Below are 26,737 nucleotides of genomic sequence, written 5' to 3' on the forward strand. Positions count from 1 at the left end.
ACTGACCTCAGTATAATAAAGGCCTATATGGCAAGCCCAGAGCTAATGTCATACTCAACGATGAAAGGCTGAAAGCATTTCCTCTAAGATCAAGAATAAGGCAGGAATGCCTACTCTCACCACTTTAACATAATTTTGGAAGTCCTGGTCACAATAATCAGAGAAGAAAAAGTAATAAAAGGAATCCAAAATGGAAAACAAGACATAAAGCTGTCACTGTTTGCAGATGACATGATGCTATATAGAGAAAATTCCAAAGACACTACCAGGAAACTACTAGAGCTCATCAATGAATCTGGTGAAGTTGCAGGATACAAAATTAATATACAATAATCTGTTGCATTTCCATATTCTAAAAGATAAAGTAAGGAAAAATCCCATTTACTATCGCATCAAAAAGAATACTTATTAATAAACCTGCCTAAAGTAGTAAAATACCTATACTCTGAACACTGTAAGACTCTGAGTGAAAGGAACTGAAGATGACACAAACAGATGGAAAGATATACTATGTTCTTGGATTGGAAGAATCAATATTGTTAAAATTGACCATACCTCAAGGTAATCTACAGATTCAGTGCAATCCCTGGCAAATTACCAATGGCATATTTCACAGAGCTAGAACAAACATTTTGAAATTTGTATGGAAACACAAAGACCCCAAATAACCAAAATGATTTTAAGAAGAATATAGCTGAAGGAATCAGGCTCCCTGACTTCAGACTAAACCACAAAGCTATAGTAATCAAAACAGTATGATTCTGGCACAAAAACAGACACATAGATCAATGGACTAGGATAGAAAAGCCAGAAGTGAACCCATACTCTAATGTTCAGTCTACACAAAGGAGGCAAAAACACACAATGGAGAAAAGACAGTCCCTTCAATAAATGGTGCTGGGAAAACTGGACAACCACATGTAAAAGAATGAAATAAAATTCTCTAACATGATATACAAAAGTAAACTCAAAATACATTCCCAGTTTGTGACTTGACTGTTCACTTTCCTTATGGTGTCTCTTAGTGGTATTTTCAAAACTCAGGAGTAGTGCAGTGGATGCCAGTTGTTATTATTAGAGAAATGCAAATCAAAACTATGAGATACTACCTCATACCAGTCAGAATAGCCATCATTAATAAGTCGATACATAAATGCTGGAGAGGGTGTGGGGAAAAGGGAACCGTTGTTCACTGCTGGTGGTAGTGTAAATTAGTGCAGCCACTATGGAAACAGTTTGGAGATTCCTCAAAAAACTAAAAAGAACTACCATATGATCCAGCAATTCTACCTGTTGGTATTTATCTGAAGAAACTGAAAATACAAACTCGAAAATATATCTGTATCCCCAGGTTCATAACAGCATTGGTTACAATAGCCAAGATATGGGAACAACCTAAGTGTCCACTGATATATAAATGGATATACACAATGAGATAAAAGTGACAAACAGTTTCAAGGGGTAAAACTTTGTGCCTAAATGAAAAAGCTACTTTATAGTAATTTTTCACTGAAAACATTCTGTGTGAATAAAAAGGCTTCGATCTCAAAAAAAAAAGAAAATTCTCTAACATGATATACAAAAATAAACTCAAAATGGGTTGAAGAGACTGGATACTATAATACTCTTAGAGGAAAATATAAGCAGCTGTCTCCTAGAGTAATGGAAATAAAAAAAAAAGAATGGGACTTAATTAAACTTAAAAGCTTTTGCACAGCAAAGGAAATCATAAACAACACAAAAAGACAAACTACAGACTGAGAGAAAATGTTTGCAAATGATGCTACCAACAAGGGATTAATTTCCAAATTATACAAATGGCTCATACAGCTTAATGTCAAAAAAAAATAATAAAAATAGTCAGAAGACCTAAACAGACATTTCTCCAAAGAATGTTTAGTTGCTAAGTCATGTCCAACTCTTTTGGGACCCCATGAACTGTAGCCCACCAGGCTCTTCTGTCCATTGGATTTGCCAGGCAAGAATACTGGAGTGGGTTGTCATTTCCTTCTTCAGGGGATCATCCCAACCCAGGGATCAAACTTCCTGCATTGGCAGGCAGATTCTTTACCACTGAGCTACCAGGGAAGCCCCAAAGAAGACATACAAATGTGCCTGCTAACTGGCATACGAACTGATGCTTAACATCACTAATTAAAGAAATGCAAATAAAAATTACAATGAGGTATCACCTCACACCAATCAGAATGGGCATCATTAAAAAGTCTATGAATAATAAACACTGGAGCAGGTGTGGAGAAACAGGAAGTCTTCTACATGGTTGGTGGGAATATAAATTGGGGCTGTCACTATGGAGGACAGTATGTAAGATCCTTAAAAACTCAAAATAGAGCTACCATTTGTTCCTGCAATTTCACTCCTGGGCATATATGCAGAGAAAACTTTCATTTGAAAAGATATATACACCCAGTATTCATAGCAGCACTATTTAAAATAGCCAAGATATGGAAGTAACATCAACAGATTAATGAATAAATAAGACCTCCCCCCCACACACACACCTATACATACACACAAACAACAGAATATTACCCAATCATAAAAAAAAAATAAAATAATGCCATCTGCAACAACAAGGATGGACCTAGAGATTATCATATTAAGTGAAGTCAGACAAAGCAAGACAAATATCATGGGATATCCCTTATATGTGGAACAACAGGGCAGCCTGGCATGCTGCAATTCATGGGGTCGCAAGGAGTCGGACACGACTGAGCGACTGAACTGAACTGAACTGAAAATACAATACAAATGGACTTATTTACAAAAACAGAAATAGACTTATAGACACAGAAAACAATTTTATGGTTGCCAAATGGAATAGCAGTGGGGCAGGGAGATAACTGGGAGTTTGGGGTGAACATATATACACTCAGTTCAGTTGCTCAGTTGTGTTTGACTCTGCAGCCACACGGGTAAATAGCAAGGACCTACTGCATAGCACAGGGAACTATATTCAGTATCTTAAATTAACAATATATAAACAGCCCTATTAAGATTGCTTATTCCTTCTTGTTTGCAATTTGGCAGATTATACCTTTCAAGGTACAATCTATAACATACCTATATAACAACCTATAATGGAAAATAATCTTTTATATATATATATAGACTTCCCTGGTGGCTCAGACGGTAAAGCATAGGCCTACAATGTGGGAGACCTGGGTTCGATCCCTGGGTTGGGAAGATCCTCTGGAGGAGGAAATGGCAACCCACTCCAGTACTCTTGCCTGGAAAACCCTATGGACGGAGGAGCTTGTTAGGCTCCCGTCCACAGGGTTGCAAAGAATCAGACATGACTGAGCGACTTCACTTCGATATATATATATATACATATACACACTTGACATATATATGCACACTTGAAAGTAACACAACATTGTAAATTAACTACACTTCAATTTTTAAAAAATGTTTTTGTCTGTGTGTGTGTGTGTGTGTGTGTGTGTATGTGTGTGTGGAAGGCTAATAGGTCAAAGGGAGAATCATGACCACTAATCTCACTAATAAATAACTGCTATACTAAAAAAAAAAAAACAACCTAAACTGAAGAGATAAAGTTAGGCTATGCTAACACTAAACACAAGAAGGTTGGAGGGACTTCCTTGGTGGTTCAGTGGTTGGGAGTCTGCCTGCCAATGTAGGGGACAAAGGTTTGATCTTTGTTCCAAGAAGATCTCATATGCTGCAGGGCAACTAAGTCCATGGGCCACAACTACTGAGCTTGCTCTCTACAAGAGAAGCCACCACAATGAGAAACCCATGCACCACAACCAGACAGTAACCCTCGCTCACGGCAACTAGAGGAATGCCCAACGGCAGCAACAAAGACCCAGTGCAGCCAAAATAAGTAAATATCATAAATATATAAAAAAAAGAAAGTGGGAGTAGCTAAGTTAATTTCAGACAGGACAGACTTCACAGCAAGAATGTTATCATGAATAAAGAGGGGTATTAGATAATAATAATACTTTGAGAAGGTAACAATCTTAAATGTGTATTCAATGCTAACAACGAAACAAGAACAACAAACTCACATCAAACTGTGTGAGGCAAAACTGACAGACGATTGCAAGAAGAAATAGATAAACCCACTACTATAATCAGAGACTTTAACATTCCCTCTATCAGAAATGCATAGATTCAACAGGCAGAAAATCAGTAAAGACAGAGGTGAACTCAACAGCACCAGTAATTATTAATAGCTGGATATAATTGACATCTATATCCTACTTCATCCAACAACAGCAGATTACACATTCTTCTCAAGATAACATTAAATATTCACCAAAAGAGATCACATTCTGGGTCATAAAACACACTTTAACAAGTTTAAAAAAACAGAACTTATATAATGTTTGCTCTTAGGCCACAAAGGAATTAAACTAGAAATCATTAACAGAAAGGTTAACGGGAAAATCTCAAAATACTTGGAGATTAAACAACACACTTCTAATTAACATGTAAACAAAGAAGAAACCTCATTAGAAATTTTAAAATGCTATGAATGAAATGAATATGCAAATACAAGTCATCAAAATTTGTGGGATATTATCACTTTTGTAATTAAAAACATAAATAAAAATTAAAGAAAAGCAAAAAAATTGTGGGATACAGTGGAAACAGTGCTTACAATGAATAGCATAAGAGAAAAAAAGAATTTACAGCATTAAATTCATATATTGGAAAATAAGAGAAATCTTTAGGAAATCAGAAAAGAGCAAATTAAATCCAAAGTAAGTGCAAGGAATAATAAAAATCAAAGCAGAAATCAAATGAGACTGAAAACACAAAATCTAAGTCCACTAATTTGATAACCTAGAGAAAATGGGCCAATTCCTTGAAAAGTACAATCTGCCAAATTGCAAAAAAGAAGAAATGAACAGTCAGAATGGGACTGTATCTGTTAAAGAAATTAAATCAATAATTAATGACTGCCCAAAGCAGAAACTGCCAGGTCCAAATGAGTTCACTGACAATTTCTACCAAAAATTTAAGGCAGAAATTTTACCAGTTCTCTAGAAATTCTTTCAGAAAATAGAAGCAGAGGAACTATTTCCTAACTCACCTATGAAGACAGCAATACCCTAAAACCAGATAAAGCTGTTACAAGATGTCTACAATCTCATGAAAACAGACACAAAGAACCTCAAAAATTAGTAAATTGAATTTAACAATGTATAAAAAGACTTAAATACCATAACCAAGTGGGATTTATTCCAGTATGCAAAACTGGTTCAACATTCAAAATCAATTAATGTGATCCATCACATCAACAGGCATTACATGATCATATCATTATCACATCATTATATCACATCAAAAAGAAAACAATCACACGAATGTACCAATAGTTGCACAAATAGCATTTCAGAAAGTACAACACATACAACGAAAACGCAAAGTAAACGAGGAGTAGAGGGAATTTCTTCTCTTGATTAAAATTGTCTACCAAAATTGTCTACCAAATTGTATGATGTCTACAGCTACAACATACTTAACTGTAAGACAGCAGAACCTTTCCCATTAATTTCTGGAACAAGACAAGATATTCCCTCATCTGTCCTTCTCAACACTAGGTACTGGAAATTATAGCTAATGCAATAAAATAAGGAAATAAAAGATACATAGTTTTGTAAGGAAGAAATAAAACTCTCTGTTCACAGATGACATGGTTATTTATGGGAAAAATCCAAAAGAATCATGTTTTAAAAGCCTACAACTAATAAGCAATTATAACAAGGTTGCAGGATACAAAGTTGATATAAAAAAGTCAATTGCTATCTCATACACTAGCAAAGAAGAGGCAGAATTTGAATTTAAAACATGTTACTATTTACATTAGCACCTCCAAAAATGAAAACAGTTCAGTTCAGTTCAGTTCAGTTGTTCAGTCATGTCCGACTCTTTGTGACCCCATGGATTGCAGCATGCCAGGCCTCCCTGTCCATCACCAACTCCCGGAGTTTATCCAAACTCATGTCCATTGAGTCGGTGATGGCATCCAACCATCTTATCCTCTGTCGTCCCCTTCTCCTCCTGCCTTCAATCTTTCCCAGCATCAGGGTCTTTTCAAATGAGTCAGCTTTTCGAATCAGGTGGCCAAAGTATTGGAGTTCTAGCTTCAATATCAGTCCTTCCAATGAATACTCAGTACTGATCTTCTTTAGAATAGACTGGGTGGATCTCCTTGCAGTCCAAGGGACTCTCAAGAGTCATCACCAACACCACAGTTCAAAAGCATCAATTCTTCAGCACTCAGCTTTCTTTATGGTCCAACTCTCACATCCATACATGACTACTGGAAAAAAAAAACCATAGCCTTGACTAGACAGACCTTTGTTGGCAAAGTAATGTCTCTGCTTTTGAATATACTATCTAGGTTGGTCATAACTTTCCTTCCAAGGAGTAAGCGTCTTTTAATCTCATGGCTGCAGTCACCATCTGCATTGATTTTGGAGCCCAAAAAAATACTCAGCCAACTTTTCCACTGTTTCCCCATCTATTTCCCATGAAGTGATGGGACCGGATGCCATGATCTTCATTTTCTGAATGTTGAGCTTTAAGCCAACTTTTTAACTTTCCTCTTTCACTTTCATCAAGAAGATCTTCAGTTCTTCTTTGCTTTCTGCCATAAGGGTGGTGTCATCTGCATATCTGAGGTTATTGATATTTCTCCTGACAATCTTGATTCCAGCTTGTGCTTCATCCAGCCCAGTGTTTCTCATGGTGTACTCTGCATATAAGTTATATGGGCAGGGTGACAATATACAGCCTTGATGTACTCCTTTTCCTATTTGGAACCAGCCTGTTGTTCCATGTCCAGTTCTAACTGTTGCTTCCTGACCTGCATATAGGTTTCTCAAGTGGCAGGTCAGGTGGTCTGGTATTCCCATCTCTTTCAGAATTTTCCACAGCTTATTGTGATCCACACAGTGAAAGGCTTTGGCATAGTCAATAAAGCAGAAATAGATGTTTTTCTGGAACTCTCTTGCTTTTTTGATGATCCAGTGAATGTTGGCAATTTGATCTCTGGTTCTTCTGCCTTTTCTAAATCCAGCTTGAAAATCTGGAAGTTCACAGTGCATGTATTGCTGAAGCCTGGCTTGGAGAATTTCAAGCATTACTTTACTAGCATGTGAGATGAGTGCAACTGTGTGGTAGTTTGAGCATTCTTTGGCATTGCCTTTCTTTGGGATTGGAATGAAAACTGACCTTTTCCAGTCCTGTGGCCACTGCTGAGTTTTCCAAATTTGCTGGCATATTGGGTGCAGCACTTTCACAGCATCATCTTTTAGGATTTGAAATAGCTCAACTGGCATTCCATCACCTCCACTAGCTTTGTTCATAGTGAGGCTTCCTATTTGACTTCACCTTACAGTATATCTGGCTCTAGGTGAGCGATCACACCATCATGATTATCTGGGTCATGAAGATCTTTTTTGCGTAGTTCTTCTGTGTATTCTTGCCACCTCTTCTTAATATCTTCTTCTTCTGTTAGGTCCATACCATTTCTGTCCTTTATTGAGCCCATCTGTACATGAAATGTTCGCTTGGTATCTCTAATTTTCTTGAAGAGATCTCTAGTCTTCCCTATTGTTTTCCTCTATTTCTTTGCACTGATCACTGAGGAAGGCTTTCTTATCTCTTCTTGCTATTCTTTGGATCTCTGCATTCAAACGGGTATATCTTTCCTTTTCTCCTTTGCTTTGGCTTCTCTTCTTTTCACAGCTATTTGTAAGGCCTCCTCAGACATCCATTTAGCTTTTTTCCATCTGTTTTCTTGGGGATGGTCTTACTCCCTGTCTCCTGTACAATGTCACAAACTTCCATCCATAGTTCATCATGCACTCTGTCTATCAGATCTAGTCCCTTAAATTTATTTCTCACTTCCACTGTATAATCATAAGGGATTTTATTTAGGTCATACCTGAATGGTGTAGTGGTTTTCCCTACTTTCTTCAATTTAAGTCCGAATTTGGCAATAAGGCTTTCATGATCTGAGCCATAGTCAGTTCCTGGTCTTGTTTTTGCTGACTGTATAGAGCTTCTCCATCTCTGGCTGCAAAGAATATAACCAATCTGATTTTGGTGTTGGCCATCTGGTGATGTCAATGTGTAGAGTCTTCTCTTGTTTTGTTGGAAGAGGGTGTTTGCTATGACCAGTGCGTTCTCAGGTATAAATCTTACAAAAAATATATATGATCAACATGAGGAAATACAACAAAACTATGACTAAAGATACCAAAAAAGAACTAAAAAACTAGAGAGATATTCCATATTCAATGAAATGAAGAATCAATATTGTTAATATGCCAGTTTTTCCCAACTTGCTCTATAGATTCCATGCAATCCTAATCAAAATCCCAGCAACCTGTTTTGTGGAAATCAGTAAAATGATTCTCAAGTTTATATGGAGAGGCAAAAGACCCAAGATAGCCAACACAATATTAAAGGAGAAGAGCGAAGTCAGAGGACTGAAATAATCCATATTCAAGACTTAACATAAGCTACAGTAAATGTGGTATTGGCAAAAGAATAGATAAATAGACTAACAGAACCTGATACAGAGCCCCCAAATAAATTCACATAAATACAGTCAACTGATCTTTGACAGGAAGTGAAGGCAACATAGCAGAGGAAAGGGCACACTTTTTAATATATAGTGTTGGAAAACCTAGACATTTCACATAAAAAAAAAATGAATCTAGACATGCACCTTATACTCTTTCCAAGAATTAACTCAAAATTGATCACAGACCTAAATATAAAACACAAACTATAAAATTCCAAGAAGATAACATAGGGTGGAGATGACACTTTAGACACAACATCAAAGGCATGATCCATGAAAGAAATAATTGATAAGGTGCTGCTGCTGCTGCTGCTGCTGCTAAGTCGCTTTAGCCGTGTCCGACTCTGTGCGACCCCACAGACGGCAGCCCACCAGGCTCCGCCATCCCTGGGATTCTCTATGCAAGAACACTGGAGTGGGTTGCCATTTCCTTCTCCAGCTGATAAGTCAGACTTCATTAAAGTTAAAAACTCCTCTGTAAAAGACACTTGAAAGAGAATGAGAAAATAAGCCATAGACTGGAAGAAAACACTTGCAAAAGACATCTATAATAAAGGACTGTTATCTGAAACATATGAAGAACTCATAAAAGTCAATCCAGTTAAAAAGTAGGCAAAAGACTTGAATAGACACCTCACCAAAGAAGATATATATAAGTAGGCATATGAAAATATATTCAACATCCTATGTCACTTGGGAATTACTAATGAAAACAACAATAATATACCACTACACATCTATTACAATAGCCAATATCCAAAACACTGACAACATCAAATGCTGGCAAAGATGTGGAGCAATAGGAATTCTCATTCATTGTGGCTGGAATGCAAAGTATTAGAGCTACTTTGGCAAACAGTTTGGCAGTTTGTTTACAAAACTAAACATACTCTTACCATATAATCCAGAGATTGGACTCCTTGGGATCTACCCAAATGAATTGAAAATGTATGTCCACACAAAAACCAGCATGCAGATGTTTATAGCAGCTTTATTCATAACTTCCAAAACCTAGAAGCAACCGAGACATCTTTCAACAAGTGAATGGATTAAATAAACTGCGGTTATATGCAGACAGTGGAATATTATTCAGTGCTAGAAAGAAATGAGATATCAAGCCAGGAAAATACAGGAAAAACTTAAGTGCCTAGTACTAAGAAGCCAATCTGCAAAGGCTACACACTGCATCATTCCGACTATATGACTTTCTAAAAAACGCAAAACTACGGAGGCAGTAAGATTAGTGGTTGTCAGGGGTTATGAAGGAAGAAAGGATGAACAGGCAGAACAAAGAGGATTTATGAGGGTAGTGAAACCATTCTGTGTCATACTACAGTGATGGATATATATCATTAACCATTTTTCCAAACCCATAGAATGTACACCACCAAGGGTAAATCCTATGTTAAACTGTGGACTTTGGGCAATAGTGATGTGTCTCTGGAGGTTCACTGACTGAAACAAATAGTACCGCTATGGTGGGGAATGTCAATTGAAACACATAGTACCACTGCAGTGGGGGATGTCAATCTGAGAGGAAGCTGTATGTGTGGAGGGGGAAGGGAGTATACAGAACTCTCTGTGCTTTCTGCTCAATATTGCTGTGAACCTAACACTACTTGAAAACAGATTAGTTAAAAAAATAATACAAACCAATGAGCTTATTTTAACTGAAGTTTTACTTTCCTCAACAATGTGCTATACCACAATATAAACTATTTTACCATTTTGTAACTAATGATGTTTCACAATTACATTTTTAAATTTCTGCTCTTTACTTCTTCCCTTTCATCATAAGCTGTCACTCAAATATCACTGCAATTTCTCTAGGACTGTCTTCCATTCAACTTTTTCTGTTTCCCATACAAGTAAAATAAAACAAAAAAGAATCAGACTTCCCCCATCTATTTATGAAGTACAGAGAATTTAAAAGGTGATAAATACAAAAGTAATTTGTCAATGTGATATTATACAAACTTTAAATACTCTTATATGCAATTTATTAATATAGTATTACTCATCTCTTTACTCTCTGAATGTCACACTGAGTTCATACTCCTATTTATCAGATTCCTCGAAGAAGCATTCATCACCTGAATTTTTTCCTTTCTACTGGCAAAATAGGAAGTGTTTAGAAAACTGAGTATTCAATTTCTGCAGGTCTATAAGAAACTACTTTGCTTTTTCCTTTCAATCTGGAGTCAACCTCACAGCTCTTAAGCAAGCATCAACAATACTCCTTTATTTCTTAGTGAATATCTGATTTTGTTTAAAAGAATTTCCTTATCAAGAGAGCCAATTTACATACTGAAGTAAACAACTCAAAGAAAATTTCAGTATATGGAAACTAAGTTGGAAAAATGAAGAGATTTTTCTCCCAACATCAAAGATGGTTGAATGATTTGAAAAATATTGGCAGATTTTCTCAAATAAGACAAGAAACCATGTTTCTTCCTTTTTTCTTACAAGGTTGGAGGATCAAAACATGTTCGTGTTAAAAATCTAAGAGTTTTCCCACATCCATCTTGGAAGAAAGTAAATAACCATCGTTTACCAGAGGGAGAACAAAAAGCCAGAACTCTAAGTCCTTACCACCAGATAAGAGCTAACATAATTGTAGCAGATTCTGTCTGTGACCCACACATATACCTTCACAACTTAGCAATTCACACACACAGATCTGACTTCCAAATGTCAGCACTTGCATTTCTTTAAAGGCTTTTTCAGAATAGAACTGCCAAGGAATTGGAATTAACACAAATAGGAATAGTCTTAACTCAATAACTGATGGCATTTCATGTACAAATAAATACTCCAGCTTCTTTGCCTCTCAAATGGTTAACTTAGGTGTGTATTTTACTCTGTTTCCCCAAGTTTCCCATGGGATATTAAGCTCCAGTTTTCCAAAACTATAAATCGCTTAACAAAACACTATATTGGCTGTCAAATCAGTGCGTTATTACATATAGGTACGTTATGATTTCATCTGATCATCTACAGAACTCTTTAATGTACACCAAAACAAGAGGAATCTGATTCAGTGGGTTAAGGATAATCTAACCATTGCTCAGAGTCACAGAGCAAGCCATGATTGTAACACAGTATATCCAGAACTCGTGCTCCTTCCACAAAGGAACAGAACATGGAGCGGGGGATTCCATTCAAATAGGATTATATCTCAAACCTACAAAGAAGTCCTGCTATCTTGATTTTCAAAGTAAACTTAACTCTAAAAAAGTGTTCAATGCACACTAGTCTTATTAAAGTATATCAGTAATGTCATTATGAACTATATATATTTAAAATAACTGGTAATGGGCAATATGAGTACTTTCCAATTTCCTAAAACAATCATATCTCTTCACAGGTAAATTTCCTGATGAGAGTGATGGAGTAAAGGAATTTGTTTTTCTTATACACACTATAAACTAAAAAACAAAAATAAATAAGACACTTATATAATTTAAGATTTTAAGAAAACAGAATACATTTTATCAATTTTACTTATCAAAATTAAAACGTTATACATTAGAATCAGTTCAGTTCAGTTCAGTCACTCAGTCGTGTCCGACTCTGCGACCCCATGAATCACAGCACTCCAGGCCTCCCTGTCCATCACCAACTCCCGGAGTTCACTCAAACTCATGTCCATCGAGTCGGTGATGTCATCCAGCCATCTCATCCTCTGTCATCCCCTTCTCCTCCTGCCCCCAATAATGACATTTAAATGTCCACATTTTGGCATATTTCATTTATTCATTCAACACACACTTATGCTGGTTCTAAACTGTATAAAATATATCTTGTGACTTGTTACTACAGACCAAGGAAGAAAGGAGGAAAAATCAAGTAAAGATAAACTTCAGAATGGAAGGAGAAAAGATAAAAAACAGAAATTTTACAGATTGCCAACCTCAATTTTTATAGCTTTACAACTACATATATAAATACAGAAAAATTCATTAATTCACTCAACACCAAAAACTACTGAAAAGTCGACAATGCTAGGAACTGGGTATACAATGACAGAAAATAGTAGTACTTGCCTTAAGTTGCTTAAAATTAAGTTGTTTAGCAAAGGAAACTACCAAAACATCAAAAGGCTGAATATTGAATAGGGAAACATATTTGTAAATGATATAGCTGATGAAGGGTTAATACGCAAAATATACAAAGAACTCATACAACTCAACATCAAAAACAAAAAACTTGACTAAAAAATAAGCAGAGGATCTAAATAGACATTTTTCCAAAATAGACACAGATGGCCAACAGGTACATGAAAAAGAGCTCAACATCACTGCAAGTCAGAGATCTGCAAATCAAAACCACCATAAGCTATCACCTCACACCACTCAGTTCAGTTCAGTCGCTCAGTCATGTCCGACTCTTTGCAACCCCATGAATCGCAGCACGCCAGGCCTCCCTGTCCATTGCCAACTCCCAGAGTTCAATCAGACTCACGTCCATCGAGTCAGTGATGCCATCCAGCCATCTCATCCTCTGTCATCCCCTTCTCCTCCCTGCCCCCAATCCCTCCCAGCATCAGAGTCTTTTCCAATGAGTCAGCTCTTCGCATGAGGTGGCCAAAGTACTGGAGTTTCAGCTTTAGCATCATTCCTTCCAAAGAACACCCAGGACTGATCTCCATCATTAGAATGGTTATTATCAAAAAGATAAGAAATAACAAGTGCTGACAGGATACAAAGAAAAAGGACCCCTGTGCACTGTTGGTAAGAATGTAAATTAGTGCAACCACTATGAAAAACAGTATGGAGGTTTCTCAAAAAATTAAAAATAGTACTACTATATGATCCAGTAATCCATTTCATGATATTTATCCAAAGAAAACAAAACACTAACTCAAAAAGATAGGCACCAACATGTTCACTGAAGCACTGTTTACAATAGCCAAGGTATGGAAGCAACCTAAGTATCTAGCCATAAGTGAATGGGGAAAGAAGTTGGTTTATACACACACAAACGCAATGGTGTATCATTCAGCCATAAAAAATTAAGTCTTGCCCTATGCAACAATATGGATAAATCTAGAGGGAATTATATGTAAGTCAGGCAAATATCATATGACTTCAGTCAGGCAAATACCATATGGAATCTAGAACGGCAGGGTGTGGGGTGGTGGGGTAAAGAAGTGAAGGGGATTAACCTCCGTTTATAAAATAAATAAGGCATGGAGATGTAATACATAAGGAATATGGTTGGTAATATTGTAATAACTTCATATATGGACAGATGGTTACTAGACTTTGTGATGATCACTTTAAAATGTATGTAAATGTCAAATCACTACACAACATACGTGAAACTAACATAATATTGTATATCAATTATATTTAAATAGTAAAAAATCCTGCCCATTACCTCTAACAACAAAAATAATCTACATTTACCTACTAAATATTAAAAACACAAAAAGTAAATAATCTACATTTACCTACTAAACATTAAAAACAAAAATAGTAAATAATCTACGTTTACCTACTAAATATTAAACTGAATTAGTTCAAAAGCATTATAAATAGAAAATCTGATAAATTTCTGGGCTTTCTTCAGAACAAGTGTGCTTAATAATATAAGCATCACTGATATAATGTTGACAAAGCTGCATGGTTCAATAAAAAGTCCAGCGGTTTAAAGTTTCATATACATGGGAGAAGCCTAGCTCCATCATAATTGTTTTTTTTACCATAGGCAAGTCATTTATTAAGTGAAATAAAGATAACAAAAATTACCTCCCATGGTTGTTGAAAGGATTAAATAATATGTCAAATGTAAAGTAAATAGCACAATGCCAGTTAAAAAAACATGTCCTCAATAACTATTCGCTCTCACATTCAAATACTTTTCAAATATCATGAAAATAGAACACCAAAAGCCTGGAATGGTCACTGTTTTATATTTTACTCTTAGCTAGAAAAATTAATACATTGACTTTCTATTTACTAGTAAAGATTAATGTATTCGCTCCCCTGGTAGCTCAGATAGTAAAAAATCTGCCTGCAATACGGGAGACCTAGGTTCAGTCTCTGAGTTAGGAAGACCCCCTGGAGAAGGAAATGGCAACCCACTCCAGTATTCTTGCCTGGAAAATCCCATAGACAGAGGAGTCTGAAGGGCTATAGTCCATGGGGTCGCGAAGAGTCGGACACAACTGAGCGACTAGCGTGCGCGTGCACACACACACACACACACACGCACACATACATTAATGTATTCAGCTTCTAATTCTCTAATAACCCTTATTTATCTTTGAGAATTTGATAAAAATGATGAACTTCTTCCTCCCCAAATACCACACAGTATTTTGCATCAATTTAGGGATATTAACAGGTTCTATGAAAGCTAGATTAAAAACTACATCTAGCTGTTTAAAATAAAACTAAATCAAATTGAATAAAATTAAAAATTCAGTTCTTCAGTTGTACTGGCCACATTTCAAGTACACAATAGCCACAGGGGGCTAGTTGCTACTGGATACACAGATATAAAACATTTCCATCATCCCAGAAACTACCAGAGCTGTTCTGGAGTATTAAAATAGTATGATGAGTAAAACTACTTTTCTTTAAGCTTGTTTTGTTTCATAAAATATCTAGATACAACTCTTTGTGGCAGATTCCCAAGAGGGTAGAAGCTGTGAATATTTTGCCTACAAATTAGGGTCCAGCAAATAAGAAGCATTGAATAGGTATCTAATAGATGACATTATAATTTCGATTATATTAATCTAGCAAAAATTGACTAAGCTGGCCAAGACCAGAACTGACAGCTGTGAATGCTGCTGCTAAGTCACTTCAGTCGTGTCCAACTCTGTGCGACCCCATAGACGGCACTCCACCAGGCTCCCCCGTCCCTGAGATTCTCCGGGCAAGAACACTGGAGTGGGCTGCCATTTCCTTCTCCAATGCAGGAAAGTGAAAAGTGAAAGTGAAGTCACTCAGTCGTGTTCGACTCTTAGTGACCCCATGGACTGCAGCCTACCAGGCTCCTCCGTCCATGGGATTTTCCAGGCAAGAGTCCTGGAGTGGGGTGCCATTGCCTTCTCCGGACAGCTGTGAATATGAGTCTGTAAATAGCTAAATTTTTTTCTAAGTAGCAGGTCAGCTTATATGTACTACCAACTGACTCCTGAAGCCAATGAGGGTCCCTATGCTGACTTTAAGTGTTTTGAACCATACATTTTGGCTAGGTTACTTGAGCAAAATTTTAAGAGCTGTCCATATCCTATTCCATTGAAGAACAGAAAAAACACATACTTACAGTTAATTATTTTTCATTATTCCTATAAGGGTTTTTCCTAGATAGAGCAATTGGGTAACTTATTTTTAAATAGTATGTATATATTCACACAGTCATTTTTAACAAATGAAACATTTTTAAAGTTCACCAAAGTTTTATAACTTAGAGTTTATGGCATTAAGATTTTAGAAAATTGCTTTCCTTTTAACATATCTTGAAATCAAGAAAAAGTTGCTGCTATACACAGAACAGTAAAAGGTCTAATAATAATTTTGCACTTACACTGATACATTTTTTCTAACGGTATATTCATCCAAATCGTCATCAGAGCTGCTATCAGTTGCATCAGAATCCAGACCCTCTTCAACATGAGACAACAGCCCTGTGGCAGACAGTGCAAATCTTTGGATTTCTGCAGCTGTACACCGTGCAAAACCATTTTTTGTGTCATTCCACAATTTAGTCTCTGCAGTCAATATGTTGATGTCTGGCTTAATTTCAGTGCATTTAGGTAAACTGTTATCCAAAATTGTGGTAGGTTCATGAAAAATCTTTACTTTGGGGAACTGATGTTTCATAGAAAATTTCATTTGTTGACCATAGTGCTTAACAACATGCTTTGCCAGGAGCATCTGCAAATGTTTCTGAGTTCTTCTAGCCTGGCTAAGTAAAATTTTCTGTTTACTTACACACTGAAGTAAACGAGCATTCACTTCCTCCTCCTTTTCAGCAGCTGAGGAGCTAATAGGCACATACGAGTGGTCAGGTCCAATTTTGTTTTGAGCACGGTGCAATAAACCCTTTTTAATCTCACCACCACTAACTTTATCCAAAAGTGCATTCTTTTGGTACCATTTACAGTTTTTCAGTTGTACTTTATCTACATTAGTGTCTTTGGTTACATTTGAATCCAAAATAATTTGTACATCTGCCACGCATGGGCTTGTGGTATCTGACAGACGTTCCTTTTTGATGAACTCTTCAGAATGAGAATGACAAATTTTACTGAGCTGAATATTGCCACCATTACACAGTATGTTTTTCAGCTTATTGCAGCTGGGTTCCCCTAATTTCTTTTGTTTATAATTCTCATTGTATTTATTTAACGTAGTGTTAGAACTCATTAAAAGAACTGTCTGGTAATGTTTTGAAGACTGAGGGGAGCCAAAATGTTTTAAATTCACAAAATTAGTGTTAAGAGTAGGTTCAGGAGTTGGAAATCCCAGCATCTGAGAGAAAGTGTCTCCTTTTAGCTTTTCATCTACAGTTCTTGGACTTTCCATGCACAGCATCTTGTCTGATTCCATGGTACTCGGTAAAGATGAAAAGCAGATACCCTTTGTTGCTGCCTCCCTCAGAGCCGGGGTCATGGCGAATCCTGCAGATAATTACTGGAAACCTAAAATAATGTAAAAATAAAAGATCAAATATCAAGAAAGAAGTTTTATGCTTATACTGTTACCAAGGGCAACACTTTCAATGTCTCTGGTTAAAAAGTGAATGGAACCAAACTCTCCCTTAATTTGCCAATTCCTAACATTATCTCTGCTCTTTGCTAGTTCATAAGGAATTTAATAAGGATTATTCTTCACTCTAATTATAGGCCTACTACCCAAAACTTCAATGAAAGATGTTTTGTACCTAGTACATAAAAGACAAATATTTGTGAATGCAATTATATCTCAAGATTTCTGTTATTTGACAATTATTATGATAGTCAAAAGAAAAAAAAAATCCATCCTGGGGTTCATACTTGAAAACGTGACTTGATCCCACATTTCCAAACAAAAATATAATTTTTATAAAATGTAACTGCTCAAAATTTTCATTTCTCAATTTAAACTTCACAATTTGAACAGTACTAATAACTAAAACACAGAACTGAACTACAAACAAAAAAGTATATAATTGGAAATTCCCTGGTGGTCCAGTGGTTAGAACTTGGTGTTTTCACTGCCAGGGCCTGGGTTCAATCTCTGCTCAGGGAATTAAGATCCTGCAAGCCTCGTGGCACAGCCAAAAAAACAAAAAAAGTATATTATTTCACAGGTGCTAAAAAATAATGTGGTACTGAAAACTAGCCTGATCCACAATGTGAAAATTTTTTTTCTAAAAAAACTCTGCAATCATTATTTTCTTTTCACAAATGGATATTCATCAGTTATCATTACAGAAGTTCTTACTCCTGCCTGAAAACATAGTGGGGAATATAACAGATGACACTAAAGATTAATCCCATAATTAAACAAATTTCATATTATTTTATCAAAGGAAAAAGTATAAAATTACATATTCTGACATAAAAAAGGTAATTTAGTACTATTAAAAATTATGAAGATTTAAGAGTTAGTGAAAACATTTTATATCATTAACAATCACACATTTTCGAAGATACTTTGGAACTATAACACTATAATTTCTGTCTCAAAGCACATGACAGTTAGTAGCCATTTAAATAGCCAAATTCACATAAGCTAAGTCCCCAGACTTAGCTGTAACTCTAGATCCTTCATTCTTGTTTAAAAACACAAAACCAAAATCATATTCTCTGCAAAGACTAACAAGAATTATCAAAAGGAAAAAAAAGGCATAAAATGTCTATGAAATTAGAATAAAAACTTATACGCAGGGTTAAAAGTGACAGACTAGAAGAAGATATTTGCAACATATATCAACAAAGGATTAGTATCCAGAATATATAAAGAACTCCTAGAAATGAGCAAAAGTTACAACAGTCAGATACTTCAGAGATGATGACGTCCAAATGGTCATTAAACATATACTCAATTGTAACGGTAATAAAGGAAATGTGGGTTAATAAAGCAAGAGATGAGTTTTCTAATCAAATTGAAAAGAGAGTTTTAAGTCTGAAAATATCACTTACCATGGGAATGTGGGTAAATAAGACTTCTCACGTCTATCTGAACCATAATTTGATGCTAATTTGACAATAATGTGGAAAGGTACACAAGAGATCAGTGTTTGTATGAGAAAACCACTCTTTCAAAGTGACCTACATATCTAACAATAAGAGAATGGATATTAAACATGACGGAATGCTAGATAGTGGTTAAAGAGTGAATGACCTAGATCTATATGCATCAATATGGACAAACCTCAAAAACAAAATAACTTTTTAAAAAATGGTGCAGAATATATATACTATGGTGCAGTGGTGGTGGTTTAATCACTCAGTTGTGTCCAACTCTTTGTGAGCCAATGGACTGTAGCCCATGGGCTCCTCTATCCATGGGATTCTTCAGGCAAGAATACTGGAGTGGTTGCCATTTCCTTCTCCAGGGGGATCTTCCCGACCCAGGGATTGAACCCAAGTCTCTTGCATTGCAGGCAGATTCTTTATCGACCGAGCTATGAGAGAAGCCCATACTATGGTACCATATAAATAAAATACAAACACAAAACCATACCATATTTATGTATATAAGTGTGTGTTTAAATGTTTACAAGAACAAAAGAGGAACCGGAAAAATACTCACCAAAGCTGTAACAGTAGTCAGGTAAGTTGCATGAAACAGAACTAACTATTTTTGTTGAATTTTAACTATAATATTTTATTACTTAGGGGAAAAAGATTCAATGAAAAATGAACAAATGTTAGTGGTTGTTAATACTCTGAGATAAAAATATTTGCCTTTTTTATATTTCACTGTTCAATGTCTCAAAAAATAAAGAGATTTCTGTATAATTTTGTGTCAAAATTTATATACTTTTATATGTCTCAAAAGATGCCATCCAACTATTTATAAAAGATTTTCAATTTTTCCAAATGCAAAACAAATAGAAAAAAAAAAACCAGATATTGGGTTTTCTTTCGAAAAATATATTTTGCACTTTTATGAAAAACAGGAAAATATTTAAAAAGCTAGCACTGGGAAATTTTTTTTTAAGATTCAATCTATCACTTAATGCAATGACCATAACTTCTAATTTATACATATCAACAATTGTGTGTAGATAACTATATTGCTCTCTGAGGGAAACTGCCCTAATCACAGTTCTCTCTGAGGTAGTTATACTCAAAAGATACTATACTCTATCCCCTACTTACCCACATTTTCTCCTTAGAAATTTGAAAAGGGTGTGAAGTATGTAATCAAAGTGGAGGGCAGCAGGAACAGGGGTGAAATAATGAGAAGCAGTGGATTTCTTATGCCCTGGATAAACCAGAGATAAGGGAAAACTAAAACTAAGCAGAAAGAGATACACAGATTATTAGATAAGAACTAGAGTTGATAGAAAAAAGAGAAAACAAAGAAATGTGGACATTGAGTGTGGCTGAGAAACATTTATCTTAGAGAACCAGAATAAAGCATACACACAAAAAACTCTGGTAAGATCTCTAGGGCTTACTTGGTATATTAGGCAGCTTCTAAAATGATCTTAATAATCCCAGTTTCCTGGTATTCATGTCTTTGTGTAATCCTTTCTTCTTGAGTGTGGAGTGGATTTATTGACTTCAGTGTGGACTGGATTTAGTGACATTCTTTTCTAGCAAATAGAATGTAAAAGAGATCATGGGAGGCCACTTTTAAAATTAGGTTACAAAGAGACCGTGGCTTCCATCTCATCACTCCCTCACTCACTAAAGAATACCAACTGCCATGCTGTGAGCTGAAAGACTCTCATGGCAAAGAACTACTGACTTCAGCCAATAGACCACAATGACCTAAAGCCTGTCAACAGTCATGCCCTGATCTGAGAAGCAGATCCATCCTCATTCCAGCCTTCAGATGCCTGTAGCGCTAACACCTTGACTGCAGCCTTGTGAGAAACTTTGAGCTAGAGGCACTCAGCGAAGCCAAGCCTAGATTCTTGACCCACAGAAACTATGAAATAGATGTTTTAAACCATAAAATTATGATTAATGTTACATGCTATGTGCTACATTAGTTCAGTTGCTCAATTGTATCCAACTCTTTGCGATCCCATGGACTGCAGCATGCCAGGCCTCCCTGTCCATCACCAACTCCCAGAGTTTACTCAAACTCATGTCCATTGAGTTGGTGATGCCATCCAACCATCTCATCCTCTGTCGTCCCCTTCTCCTCCTGACTTCAATCTTTCCCAGCATCAGGGTCTTTCAAAAGAGTCAGTTCTTTGCATCAGGTGGCCAAAGTATTGGAGTTTCAGCTTCAACATGTCCTTCCAATGAATATTCAAGACTGATTTCCTTTAGGATGGACTGGCTGGATCTCCTTGAAGTCCAAGGGACTCTCAAGAGTCTTCTCCAACACTACACTTCAAAAGCATCAATTCTTTGGCACTCAGATTTCTTCATAGTCCAGCTCTCACATCCATAAATGACCACTGGAAAAACCATAACCTTAACTAGATGGAACTTTGTTGGCAAAGAAATGTCTCTGCTTTTTAATATGCTATCTAGGTTGGTTATGACTTTCCTTCCAAGGAGTAAGCATCTTTTAATTTCATGGCTACAGTCACCATCTGCAGTGATTCTGGACCCACAAAAATAAAGTCAGCCACTGTTTCCACTGTTTCTCCATCTATTGGCCATGAAGTGATGGGACCGGAGGCCATGATCTTTGTTTTCTGAATGTTAAACTTTAAGCCAACTTTTTCATTCTCCTCTTTCACTTTCATCAAGAGGCTCTTTAGTTCTCCACTTTCTGCCATAAGGGTGGTGTCATCTATATGTTACTGATACTTCTCCCGGCAATCTTGATTCCAGCTTGTGCTTCATCCAGCCTGGCATTTCTCATGATGTACTCTGCATATAAGTTAAATAAGCACAGTGACAAAATACAGCCTTGATGCACTCCTTTTCCTATTTGGAACCAGTCTGTTGTTCCATATCCAGTTCTAACCATTGCTTTCTGACCTGCATACAGATTTCTCAAGAGGTAGGCCAGGTGGTCTGATATTCTCATCTCTTTCAGAATTTTCCAATTTACTTGATCCACACAGTCAAAGGCTTTGGGATAGTCAATAAAGCAGAAATAGATGCATTTCTGGAGCTCTCTTGCCTTTTTGATGATTCAGAGGATATTGGCAATTTGATCTCTGGTTCTTCTACCTTTTCTAAATCCAGCTTGAACATCTGGAAATTCATAGATCACGAATTGCTTAAGCCTGGTTTGGAGAATTTTATGCATTACTTTGCTAGTGTCTGAGATGAGTGCAACTGTGTGGTAGTTTGAGCATTCTTTGGCATTGCCTTTCTTTGGGATTGGAATGAAAACTGACCTTTTACCGTCTTGTGGCCAAATTTGCTGGCATATTGAGTGCAGCACTTTCACAGCATCATCTTTTAGGATTTGAAATAGCTCTACTGGCATTCCATCACCTCCACTAGCTTTGTTCATAGCGAGGCTTCCTAAGGCCCACTTGACTTCACATTCCAGGATGTCAGGCTCTAGGTGAGTGATCACACCATCGTGATTATCTGGGTCATGAAGATCATTTTTGTGCAGTTCTTCTGTGTATTCTTGCCACCGCTTCTTAATATCTTCTTCTTCTGTTAGGTCCATACCATTTCTGCCCTTTATTGAGCCTATCTGTGCATGAAATGTTTCCTTGGTATCTCTAATTTTTTGAAGAGATCTCTAATTTTCCCATTATATTGTTTTCCTCTATTTCTTTTCATTGATCACTGAGGAAGGCTTTCTTATCTCTCCTGGCTATTCTTTTGAACTCTGCATTCAAATGGGTATATCTTTCCTTTTCTCCTCTGCTTTTGGCTTCTCTTCTTTTCACAGCTATTTGTAAGGCCGCCTCAGACAGCCATTTTGCTTTTTTGCTTTTATTTTTCTTGGGGATGGTCTTGATCCCTGACTCCTGTACAATGTCATGACACTCTATCCATAGTTCATCAGGCACTCTATCAGATCTAGTCCCTTAAATCTATTTCTCACTTCCACTGTATAATCATTAGGGGTTTGATTTAGGTCATACCAGAATGGTTTAGTGGTTTCCCCTACTTTCTTCAACTTAATTCTGAATTTGGCAATAAGGAGTTCATGATCTGAGCCACAGTCAGCTCCCGGTCTTGTTTTTGCTGACTCTATAGAGCTTCTCCATCTTTGGCTGCAAAGAATATAATCAATCTGATTTCTGTGTTGACTATCTGGTGATGTCCATGTGTAGAGTCTTCTCTTGTGTTGTTGGAAGAGGGTGCTTGCTATGACCAGTGTATTCTCTTGGCAAAACTCTATTAGTCTTTGCCCTGCTTCATTCTGTACTCCAAGGCCAAATTTGCCTGTTATTCCAGGTGTTTCTTGACTTCCTACTTTTGCATTCCAGTCCCCTATAATGAAAAGGACATCTTTTTGGGTGTTAGTTCTAGAAGGTCTTGTAGGTCTTCATAGAACCTTTCAACTTCAGTTTCTTCAATATTACTGGTCCAGGCACAGACTTGGATTACCATGATTTTGAATGGTTTGCCTTGGAAATCAACAGAGATCATACTGTTGTTTTTGAGACTGCATCCAAGTACTGCATTTTGGGCCCTTTTGTTGATTATGATGGCTACTCCATATCTTCTAAGGGATTCTTGCCCACAGTAGTAGATATAATGGTCATCTGAGTTAAATTCACCCATTCCAGTCCATTTTAGTTCACTGATTCCTAAAATGTCGACATTCGCTCTTGCTATCTCCCATTTGACCATTTCCAATTTGCCTTGATTCGTGGACCTAACATTCTGGGTTCCTATGCAATATTGCTCTTTACAGCATCAGAACTTGCTTCCATCACCAGTCACATCCACAACTGGGTGTTGTTTTTGTTTTGGCTCCATCTCTTTGGCGTGCTACTAAGCAATATGTAATTAATGCACTGGGGTTTAAAGATTTGGGGATTTTGGACTCTGGAAGGTCTAGCCATATCAGCCATATCACAGTTCCTGTTCTAGTATTTCCATTAAGTTTTTCTGTATTCTATCCTCAAGTGAATCCTTATTAATAAAACAAAAACAAAACACCAAAACCCTAGCCTGAAAGTCTCTCTACTTTGCAACCAAAGAGCTTTACAAAAATGTCTGTGTCCTATAATTAAAAAAGGTTAAACTATGTTCATGTAGTTTTAGTGTAAGACATAAATCCATTTATTCCAACTTTTTAATTAAACATATAATCATTATGCATAATGTTTACTAACTGAGCATTCTAAACTCTACCACTTCTAACTACCTCCACATGACATAAGCGACTACACTTATTACTAACATTTCAACTGCTTGAACTTTTCACTATTTTGTTAACTACTCTGTTTTCAACATGCAAAAGTATCTGAGATATAGCAAATACTCAATAAATATTTGGTAAAAAAAAAAAAAAAAAGTGGTTGCCATTACACTTAAAATCCAAACTTGTTCTTATTATGGCCTACAAAGTTCTTCACTATCAAGTCCCTGACTACTTCGCCTCCTAGTAACTTTCTCCACAGGTTGCTACATTCCATAAACACTGGTCTCTGTGCTATTCTTGAAACACACCAAACAAGTCCTTGCTTCAGAGACTTCATATTTGCCATTCTCTCAGTCTGGAACAATTTTCCACATATAAGATAGCTGGCTCCCTCACTTCATTCATGTTTCTGCTCTAAAGTCACCTCCTCAGAGAGTCCTACCTTAACTAATTATTTAAAATAGCCCTAGCATCTCATTTCATGATTCTCCATTCCCCTACACTGTTACATTGAGCCTCAGAACACTAATATCAGAACCTGACACTATATTACATTCTAGGAAACAATATAATTCAAGGGGAGAACTCAGTTTTGTTCAACGTTCTAATCTGCAGCACTTAAAACAAAACAATGTCTGGTACATAATAATTGTCAGATATTTGTTGGCTGAATAAACAGTCATAATTTTTAAAGGTATTCCAGAACTTATGTAGTAACAGCATCTATTTCAGTTATCATTTTTAAAATAAAATTAATCATTGAAATCAACCATATCAAAAGACTAAAGAAAAGAATTAAAAGCATTTGACAAAATCTAGTGTCTGTTCATCAGAGAAGGCAATGGCAACCCACTCCAGTACTCTCGCCTGGAAAATCCCATGGACGGAGGAGCCTGGTTGGCTGCAGTCCATGGGGTTGCTAAGAGTCAGACATGACTGAGTGACTTCACTTTCACTTTTCACTTTCACGATTGGAGAAGGAAATTGCAACCCACTCCAGTATTTTTGCCTGGAGAATCCCAGGGACAGAGGAGCCTGTTGGGCTTCCGTCTATGGGGTCCCACAGAGTCGGACACGACTGACGTGATTTAGCAGCAGCAGCAGCAGCAGTAGCAGCAGTGTCTGTTCATAACCAGGAAAAAAACTCAGCAAACCAGGAAAAAGAGGGAAATTGCTTAACCTGACAAGAAACATTACACAAAAGCCTAGCGACAACTTCATGGTTATGATGAAAGATTGAATACTTTAATTGTTAAGACTGGGAATGAGGCAAGGTGTCTGTTCTCATTACTCCTATTCATCATCACATTGGAGGTCCTAATTAGTGGGACAGATGAAGGAAAAGAAACAAGAGTCACATATATCTGGAAAGTAAAACTGCGTCTACTCATTGATGACATGATTTTCTACATAGAAAATTCCATGCACACATGATCACTCACTCAGTTGTGTCCAACTCTTTGCAACTCTATGAACCATAACCCCACCAGGCTCCTCTGTTCATGGGATTTCCCAAGCAAGAGTAGTGGAGTGGGTTGCCATTTCCTTCTACAGGGAATCTTCTTGACCCAGGGACCTTCTTCTTCTTGACCTCTGTCTCCTGATTTGCAGGCGGACCTTCTTCTTGACCTCTGTCTCCTGATTTGCAGGCGGATTCTTTACCACTGAGCCACCTGGAAAGCCCTAAAGGGATCTATTAAAAAGCTCCTAGATCTAATGCGCTTACCAAGGTAGCAGATAAAAAAGTCAAGACACACAAATCACTTGTATTTCTAAATATTGGAAATAAAAAAAAAAAAAAACAGAAATAGAAAATTTTAAAACAGTATTAATTTCAATAATTTAAAAATATTAAATACTGAGGTGTCAATCTAACAAAAAATGTCAGGATCTACACACTAGAAAAAACAACCACGGCACAGAGTATATCATGTGAAACGCTGGGCTGGATGAATCACAAGCTGGAATGGAGACTGGCAGGAGAAATATCAATAACCTCAGATATGCAGATGATACCACTCTAATGGCAGAAAGTGAAGAAGAAATAAGAACCTCTTGATGCGGGTGAAAGAGGAGAGTGAAAAGCTGGCTTAAAACTCAAAAAACTAAGATCACAGCATCCAGTCCCATCACTTCATGGCAAATAGATGGGAAAACAATGGAAATAGGGACAGACTTTATTTTCTTGGGCTCCAAAATCACTGCAGATGGTGACTTCAGCCATGAAATTCAGACGTTTGCTCCTTGGAAAAGAAGCTATGATAAATCTAGACAGTGTATTAAAAAGGAGAGACATCACTTTGCTGACAAAGGTACATATAGTCAAAGCTATAGTTTTTCCAGTAGTTATGTATGGATGTGAAAACTGGAAAATAAAGAACACTGAGCACTGAAGAATTGATGCTTTCTTATTGTGGTGCTGGAAAAGACTCTTGAGAATCCCCTGGACAGCAAGGAGATCAAACCAGTCAATCCTAAAGGAAATCAACCCTGAATATTCATTGGAAGGATTGATGCTGAAGCTCCAATACTTTGGTCATCTGATGAGAAGAGACAATTCGTTGGAAAAGACCCAGATGCTGAGACAGACTGTGGGCAGGAGGAGATCACGATGACAGAGGATGAGATGGCATCACCGATTCAATGGACATGAGTTTGAGGAAACTCCGGGATAGAGTGAAGGATAGGGAAGTCTGCAGTGTGCTGCAGTCCATGG

At 36.8% G+C, this 26,737-nt stretch overlaps 1 protein-coding gene across 2 annotated transcripts in view; it reads right to left on the reverse strand.

The window, feature by feature from the left end:
• The window catches only part of KANSL1L (KAT8 regulatory NSL complex subunit 1 like), a 94,178-nt gene extending 76,952 nt beyond the window's left edge, over positions 1 to 17,226 (reverse strand). For both annotated transcript variants that reach the window (XM_068969250.1, XM_068969249.1), the window contains exon 1: positions 16,139 to 17,226. In XM_068969250.1, coding sequence (XP_068825351.1) covers positions 16,139 to 17,226 — 1,088 coding nt within the window. The remainder of the gene's footprint in view (positions 1 to 16,138) is intronic.
• Positions 17,227 to 26,737: the final 9,511 nt, after the last annotated feature.

The sequence above is a fragment of the Capricornis sumatraensis genome, chromosome 3 (assembly GCF_032405125.1).
Source record: "Capricornis sumatraensis isolate serow.1 chromosome 3, serow.2, whole genome shotgun sequence".
In the NCBI taxonomy this organism is placed as follows: Eukaryota; Metazoa; Chordata; class Mammalia; order Artiodactyla; family Bovidae; genus Capricornis; species Capricornis sumatraensis.